This window comes from Sander vitreus, chromosome 5 (assembly GCF_031162955.1).
Source record: "Sander vitreus isolate 19-12246 chromosome 5, sanVit1, whole genome shotgun sequence".
In the NCBI taxonomy this organism is placed as follows: Eukaryota; Metazoa; Chordata; class Actinopteri; order Perciformes; family Percidae; genus Sander; species Sander vitreus.
In genome coordinates this window covers 32,041,774-32,050,465 of record NC_135859.1, presented here as the reverse complement: position 1 = coordinate 32,050,465, position 8,692 = coordinate 32,041,774, and the positions used below count along the sequence as shown (strand labels likewise).

At 38.1% G+C, this 8,692-nt stretch overlaps 2 protein-coding genes across 2 annotated transcripts in view; both read left to right on the top strand.

Annotated features, from left to right (window-relative positions):
- The window catches only part of LOC144518673 (GPI-linked NAD(P)(+)--arginine ADP-ribosyltransferase 1-like), a 1,413-nt gene extending 1,044 nt beyond the window's left edge, over positions 1–369 (top strand). The window contains exon 2 of the mRNA XM_078251506.1: positions 1–369. This exon is cut by the window's left edge and continues 783 nt beyond it. The gene's annotated coding sequence lies outside the window, so the exon portion shown is untranslated.
- Positions 370–4,672: 4,303 nt separating this feature from the next.
- On the top strand, positions 4,673–6,166 carry LOC144518672 (erythroblast NAD(P)(+)--arginine ADP-ribosyltransferase-like). Its single transcript, XM_078251505.1, has 2 exons — positions 4,673–4,925; positions 5,020–6,166. The coding sequence occupies exons 1-2, from the start codon at positions 4,860–4,862 to the stop codon at positions 5,761–5,763; spliced, it is 810 nt and encodes a 269-aa protein (XP_078107631.1). The 5' UTR covers positions 4,673–4,859; the 3' UTR covers positions 5,764–6,166.
- The last annotated feature ends 2,526 nt before the right edge of the window (positions 6,167–8,692 follow it).

Sequence of the window (8,692 nt, the reverse complement as noted above, 5' to 3'; positions counted from 1 at the left end):
AAAATGTAGCATGCACCATTTTAAGTACTGCAAATGATCTGTAATCAAGATTAATGTGAATGTGGATTTATTTGTTAACAATGACATTTCTTGACAATCTCAAATTGAGGTGTAGATTTTCTACGGTGCAACAAGTGTTTAAGAGAAATAAACACTAGCTGCATAAAAATGAACCCTTACAATTGTGTCATTGTTAAACTGGATCTGTATTCAAATGTTTAAATGAATAACAAGAATTTAAATGTTGGAATACATTGTATTATTGCCCATGTCATCTGTATTTAAATTGGATGCATAACCTGTCCTATATACAAAGTTACTGTATGAAAACTGTCTTAAAAAATAATTAAACACACTCATGTTTCTCAAGTTGTTTATTGAATGTTTAAACACCTCGGTGTCTAACAGCCAAAACAGGAGAAGCTCTGAGTTCATCAAAAAGTTCACATGTTGATGAGTCTCCTGTCACAAAGCTTGATTGTGTCCAGTCAGATTTCTGAGAGGACTGTCTGTATGTTTGAATGGTCTTTGATGCTTTTAGGTTGTAGAAAGTCCTCTTTAGTTTTGTACATGGAGAGCAAATATAGTTTGAGATACTGCGCGCAAAAAGAAAAACTCATATGAAAGACTGACTGTAAAAAGACGGATGGAGCCAGAACACATTTCTGACATTTTTCCAGACATTTAAACACTAAAACATATTTAAAGGTGCTCTAAGCGATGTTGGATAACGTTACTTCTTGTTGACGTTCTAAGTATAGTCAAACAAAACAGAGGCTAGAAAAAACGACGCACTTTTGCGAAAAGATTACCATGAAGATCAAGTTTCTACAACGCTAGAATATGATGCATAAATATCTCTTTCACTCTGTTCCTCCCTCTCTCTCATGGGCTAAAATATAAATGTCCTAAGTCATATTAAGTTCCACTGCTCGCTTTTAATGCAAAGTGTACAACTGTTTGTTTTTGCAAATGACCAGTGACTCATTGAATGGTTTCAGTTAAGAGCAGTAGTTCGTAAATGTAAATTCATCATTCAGTCGGTCCGCTATCTGCCACGCTTTTTCTTTTTATAGAGGATGAGTTTCCTTCTTTACATATTATATGCTTTGCTCCCTCGTATGTATACGTGCATAGAAAAGAAAGACACTGAAGAAATTGGACTCTAAAATCTAGAAACTATAAAGATAATTAAATGATAAATGTCATTGCACATTGTAAACATGAATGTAACAGAGTGATCATCAGTCATTTCCCCCAGGCAAAATATAAGGTCAAAAACCATTGGGGTGTCCTCTCCCTGTTGTTACATGAATGTACAGTAGTCTACAATATATAGGTATTGGTTCAGTGAACTAAGACTGTAATTTGGAAGGATTGTACAATTAGGATATGTTCTTAAAATTGTACAATCCTCCCAAATTATAGTCGTTAAAGAATACAAAAAAAATTAATCAACTAAAATTATTTAAGGTGCATTGGTCCACTATAGAAACACACATGTATAGCACTTTATATATTGCCCTTAGTAACAGACTTAATTTAAAACACATTGGCAACTTTATCATATTTATGTATTTATTTTTCTAATTATCTCGAACAACTGCCGTAATACAACAAACTTCTAACAATATGAACAGCAGTCTTCATACAGCAATATAACAGTAACAATGTCACATGAATAATTATAAAAAATAATGGTCACAACTTTAAATAATAACAGTACTTAAATGAACAGCAACATGCACCTGTTGTATTTTAATGCAGGCTGATAACAATAAGGTAAAAGCACTGCTGAGTGAACAGAAAAGGCTCCAGGATTAAATAAATCCTGGCTGTTAGCCTGGTCGGGACCAGGCTAGCTGTACAGAATAAATCTCCATGGTAACTTAGGTGCCTCTGCTTTTGTGAAAGCGAGTCAAGGCTAAATTGAGCCAGGATAACTGGGAAATCCTAGCTTAATCCCTTATCTTGGTTTTGTGAAATAGCCCTCAGGTTGGCCAGTTTGTTTTTGTTGCCGTTTGTGGAGCCTGGGCTGTCTACAGAGACCACTTTTTTTTTTTACAGTGTGTTCAGGGGACAGGCAGCTAGCGGAAAGTGAGATGTTTGCTATGTGACAAAAAATGTTGTAGAAATATACTGATTTATTTATAAGGTATTAATATTATTAAGTGAAATTAGTGTTCATTAACAAGCAATGTATGGTCTTTCAACAATTTCAAGTGAATAATATAACAATTTACGGAAAACATTGTTAAAGCCTGTGTCGTGTGGTGCCCCCCCACTGGTTGTGAATGGTTGGTGCCCCTCGGCACTGGCCCAAGTGCTCTTATAGATAATCCAGGCATGATTTGAATGTGTACACTAAGCATGCAGAACTATGAAGATAAGACCTCATGGTCACTGTCATGAACCAGCTCAAAGAGCTGATAAAATAAAGGAAACCACACATAATTAAGAATTGGTGCAGCTTAGGAGTCCATCTTAACTGGTAAACATTACAATATACTCAAAAGATCAGCTAATTGTAAACATCTAAAAACATCCATCCTTTTTCTACACCCACTATTGTCTAACAAATTAACTAAAGACAGAGAACGTGTTATTTTCATGTGTGTTCAGGTGGAGTTCAGGTGGATGAGCAGGCAGATGAACTCAGACTGAGCAGCCGAGGTCTGTGTTGTGAGGAAGTTGCTCCATAAGTGACACCCAACAGAACATCAAATGTGTATGTTGTATTTGTATTGTATTATTGCCCATGTCATCTGTATTTAAAATTGGACGCATAACCTGTCCTATATACAAAGTTACTGTATGAAAACTGTCTTAAAAAATAATTAAACACACTTGTGTTTCACAAGTTGCGCATGTTTATTGAATGTTTAAACACCTCGGTGTCTGACAGCCAAAACAGGAGAAGCTCTGAGTTCATCAAAAAGTTCACATGTTGATGAGTCTCCTGTCACAAAGCTTGATTGTGTCCAGTCAGATTTCTGAGAGGACTGTCTATATGTTTGAATGGTCTTTGATGCTTTTAGGTTGTAGAAAGTCCTCTTTACAAATCGATATTTAGTTTTGTACATGGAGAGCAAATATAGTTTGAGATACTGCGCGCAAAAAGAAATGAACTCATATGAAAGACTGACTGTAAAAAGACGGATGGAGCCAGAACACATGACATTTAAACACTAAAACATATTTAATATTTAACTGCACTTTGCTGGAAACTGTTTGTGCATTTAAAACAGCTTTAAAGAGGCATTGGTAAGGTTGCATATCATTGATGTGTTCAGTTCAAGCTTTTCTCAACAGGAGGGGATATTTTGTCTCTCTTAAAGCAGTTACACACCGGGCCGATAATCGGCCGTTGGATAGTCTGGCGAAGTCAGTGACTCGAGTCTGTTCGGTGTGCTCCATGCCGTCGTCCGTTGGAGGACCTGTCGGCCTTCATTTTGGCCGACCTGACATGCTCAGTCGGAGACAGGGCAGTCGGGACTCACCCGGAAATGGCAAGCGGGATGACCATGACTAAGCCTCTCAAAATCTGATGAACATCTTTTAAACTGAACTTTGTCAATCTGAAATGAAGACAGATTCAGCAACTTCATGGCCTATTTCTCGCTTAAACTGTTTTCAGAAACACATTTCGGGTACACTATTTTAGTACAATATGAAATCGTAATCTCAATGAGTCGCTAGTAATGGCCGTTCGAAAAATCCAAAATCCGGAAGCAGCAGCCAGACCCGTGTAATGCGTGAGCTGCCGGTTTTCATTTTTTGGGCGACAATACAGATTAGCGCCGCCTGCTGTTATGGAGACGTATTACGTCTCATCACTTTGGTGTGTTCTGAGGCACTTTTTTGACCAACTCGGGGAGACAGATCAGTCCAACTAGCTTTTCTGCCACCGGTCAGCCATCTGTTTGGTGTGTAACTGCCTTTACATGGAACGCTGCAAATTTGCTTTGAATTTAAATGTGATTTGAATGTTGTACGCTAAGCTTGCAGAACTGTGAAGATAAGACCTCATGGTCACTGTCATGAACCAGCTCAAAGATCTGATAAAATAAAGGAAACCACACATAATTAAGAATTGGTGCAGCTTAGGAGTTCATCTTAACTTGTAAAAATTACAATATACTCAAAAGATCAGCTAATTGTAAACATCTAAAAACATCCATCCTTTTTCTACACCCACTATTGTCTAACAAATAAACTAAAGACAGAGAATGTGTTATTTTCATGTGTGATGTGTTAAAGATGTGAGCGGTGGATGAACAGGCAGATGAACTCAGACTGAGCAGCCGAGGTCTGTGTTGTGAGGAAGTTGCTCCATAAGTGACACCCAACAGAACATCAAATGTGTATTATTCCTGTTGTGGGGACATACATTTGTTCACAGTCACATTGTGGGGACTTGCCTTTCTTTTGGGGACAAAGTGCAAGTGTGTTAGAATCAAAATTTCCTATGAAATTACAACTGTTTTAGTTTGTTCAAACAGCCTCCCATGAAAATGAGCGTGTACAGTACTGGAATAACCAAATCATAAAAGGTGATACATTATGGATTACCCTCAGAAGACGTCTAAAGGAGCCATTGGACCAGGATTGCTGAGTCGACAAGAATACAGTCCCTCCCCATGCATGCTCACCCATAAAAACTCTGTGAAAGTCTTAGTTTCCTCGACGCACTTTTGCAGACTGCTTGACACTCTGTCAAACTGCCTCCTTTTTCTTGCAAGAGAATAAATAAAATAACAGATAAAGCCGGTGTGTCAGACAATCTTAATTTCCAGCTTCATCACCAACCACCAAAGAGATTTTCCACAACAGTCTCCAGGTTTCTGCTTTGGTGGAAGATGGCAATGATGGTCATTTTGGCAGCAGTGCTTCTCACTTATGGAGTCTCTACAGGAATTGCAATGGTAGGGTTGCTTCATTGTAACTGCTGTGCACTAACATCCATAAGATGATGAGGAAACAAGATTAATTGTTCTCAAAATGTCTATTATTTCTTAGAAGGCCGGTGGATCTGGTGCTGTAGCTGGGAAAGACAGTGTGCTTCCACTGGACATGGCTGAAAACTCTGTTGACGACAGCTATGATGGGTGCAAAGATACAATGAAGGAGAAGGTAAAAAAAGAATACCTGCAGAAGGAGAAGGAAGCCAACAACGAGTTCAGAAATATCTGGGACAACTCAGCGAGCGATGTACACATACCATTTTGGAGATGGTTTACCGAAGTACTGAAAAAAACCCAGATTGTAGCTGTTCGTACTTACACTGACGAAAGCAATGTGTTTCGTGATTTCAACACTGCAGTTCAAACCCAGGGACCTAAGTACAAGACCACATTCGGGTATCACGCACTTCACTTTCTCCTGACTACTGCCATTCAAGCTTTAAGAGCCTCTAAGGGAAAAGAATGTCTCACTGTCTACCGTAGAGTCGACAGGTACTTTAGCCAAGATGTTGAAAACAAAGAGTTTCGCTTTGGCCGTTTCACCTCAGCCTCACAGGGTAGTTACGCCGATAAAATGTTCGGAGAAAAGTCATGCTTTGAGATTGTCACGTGCATGGGAGCAGATATCGCCCGCTATTCTAAATTTCCGAACGAAGCAGAAGTGCTGATTCCTCCCTATGAAGTCTTTAAAGTCGTAAAGATAGAGAGGCCAACTACGAAGAGTCCATGTGAGGTGGTCTATAAAGTGAAGAGTACACGCTCTTATTCCAAGTTGAATTGTGCTCTTGTTCCGAAGTAAACACTTTCACATGTTTTACATACAGTTAACATGTAAAATGTAGGATGCACCATTGTAAGTACTGCAAATGATCTGTAATCAAGATTAATGTGAATGTGGATTTATTTGTTAACAATGACATTTCTTGACAATCTCAAATTGAGGTGTAGATTTTCTACGGTGCAACAAGTGTTTAAGAGAAATAAACACTAGCTGCATAAAAATGAACCCTTACAATTGTGTCATTGTTAAACTGGATCTGTATTCAAATGTTTAAATGAATAACAAGAATTTAAATGTTGGAATACATTGTATTATTGCCCATGTCATCTGTATTTAAATTGGATGCATAACCTGTCCTATATACAAAGTTACTGTATGAAAACTGTCTTAAAAAATAATTAAACACACTCATGTTTCTCAAGTTGTTTATTGAATGTTTAAACACCTCGGTGTCTAACAGCCAAAACAGGAGAAGCTCTGAGTTCATCAAAAAGTTCACATGTTGATGAGTCTCCTGTCACAAAGCTTGATTGTGTCCAGTCAGATTTCTGAGAGGACTGTCTATATGTTTGAATGGTCTTTGATGCTTTTAGGTTGTAGAAAGTCCTCTTTACAAATCGATATTTAGTTTTGTACATGGAGAGCAAATATAGTTTGAGATACTGCGCGCAAAAAGAAAAACTCATATGAAAGACTGACTGTAAAAAGACGGATGGAGCCAGAACACATGACATTTAAACACTAAAACATATTTAATATTTAACTGCACTTTGCTGGAAACTGTTTGTGTATTTAAAACAGCTTTAAAGAGGCATTGGTAAGGTTTGATCATTTGATGTGTTACTTTCAATTGTCTCTCTTACATGGAGCGCTGCAAATTTGCTTTGAATTTAAATGTGATTTGAATGTTGTACGCTAAACTTGCAGAACTGTGAAGATAAGACCTCATGGTCACTGTCATGAACCAGCTCAAAGATCTGACCGTCAACATTGGGGAGGACACATTTTATGCGGGGGTCTGTGGGTCCTTCTCCAGGACATTTTTAAGGTTACAAACTCATTTCCTGCATTCTGGTGATTTTTTTTATGGGAACATTTATGGTGGAAATGTCTTTAGTAATATAAAGGGAAACACAAAGTGTATGCAGCAGGTAACAATTCAATATATAACAATATAATGGATTATATAATGCCGTGGCTCTCAGGCATTCTGTGTTGCTTTCAAATATTAATTCATCTGTAGAGCAACTTTTCTCATTTAATGTTATCCCTGCAGTCAACATGAAGGCATTACTCTTCCCTCCCCTTTGTGTTTTTTGTTTGCGGAAATAACCTCTTTAAATATGCTTGTTGACATCAATAATTAGGTACAGTCAGAGTGATAGAGAAATACATTTTACTTAATAATTATAATTACTATCTATATGGCTCTGGGTACAGTATTTCAATCAATGTATAAACCCCTTGACTCCCTCAGATGTGTTTGAGCAAGTTGTTTTGCTCATGTTCAAAATTTTGCTGAACATTGAAGATATATTCCACATATTTCTTTTTTTTTTATAGCTAGCCCAGTGCCCCCAGTGTAAACCTATGTCTGAGCAACAGACAAATAAGAAAATAAGAAATCAGCAGTCATCGGTAAAAGAAACATGGAACCTTAGCATCAAACTGTGTGCAAATTTAAATAGGAACAAGCTCTTGTTTCAGTGTCAAGTTCACAATAATGCAGCCATATACCAAGCTGGAATTAAAGTGCTCCTATTATGCTGTTTGGCTTTTTCCTTATTCTTTATAGTGTTATATATCTTTTTTGTGCATGTTATAGGTTTACAAAGTGAAAAATCCCAAAGTCCACCCCAAAGGGACTCACCATCTCCAACAGAAAACACTGTTCACAAACTGCTCCAAACAAAGTGTGTCACTTTGTAACACACGTTATAATGCTCGCCTAGCTGCTAGGGTGGCACGCCCTCATACTCTGCTTCTGACTGGCTAATAGTCCCTACCTAGCTACTGCGCATGTGTGACTCCCAACAAAGAAGTGAGATGTCTCACTCTGTAGCTAAAACAGAGAGCTCAACACACAGGGTGAAAAGAGGAGCTGCAGCAATGTGCAGTACAACAAAAATATAGTGTTTTTTGAAAATGAAACCATGTAAACCTATTCTGGTACAACCTCTAAATACAATTATGAACCTGAAAATGAGCAGAATATGAGCACTTTAAAGGGGTGATAGAATGATTATATAGGGTATTTTACACTGTTCCTTAAGGTCTCCTAATAGGGTATGTAACATTGGTTGGGCTGAAAATTGCCCGAATACTATTTTATTAGGTCCTTAACTACCCTGTGAATATGGCTCTATTTGGAACAAGAGCTTTTCTTCCAAATATGGTATGCTCATGAATATTTAGATGAGCTGCGCACTGATTGGTTTGAGCGAACCCCATAGAAACCCTTTGGAGACGAGACAGCAGGTCTCATATTTCAGACACTGCAAAGTTATACATTGTTTGTCGGGCTATTTCGTCATTAAATTCACTTCTGAGACTTTTTTTAAGCGAGAAATCAACTATATAAAGCTCAAATATGGGCCGTTTTACGAAAATGTATGGCTAATTGCAATATTTGGTAAGACGTGTCGGACTTTAGCTAGGAGCTCCACACAGTCTGACGAGAAAGTGGCAACCTCCATTCCCTGGGTACTGGACTACTGGAATACTCGGGGCTCCGTGGAGCTCCGTGGAGCTGGCTGGCTGCCAGCTGACGGCATAACTAGAGTAGCTATATTTACAGTTTGAATTTCGTCACGCCACTTATATAACATCTACCCCAAGGTCTTATAAAGCTAACTATGGTGTCCGATTTCAATTTAATGAATTTTTGTGAACATTAGTGGTTTCGTTAGCTGCTACTGTCCCTTCAATCCTATGTGTACAGATCGCG

Excerpts from the sequence above, each read along its gene's own strand:
- LOC144518672 (XM_078251505.1), top strand. The coding sequence starts at position 4,860 with ATGGCAATGATGGTCATTTTGGCAGCAGTGCTTCTCACTTATGGAGTC. Across the intron at positions 4,926-5,019 it reads TCTCTACAGGAATTGCAATG|AAGGCCGGTGGATCTGGTGC; the intron begins GTAGGGTTGCTT and ends ATTATTTCTTAG.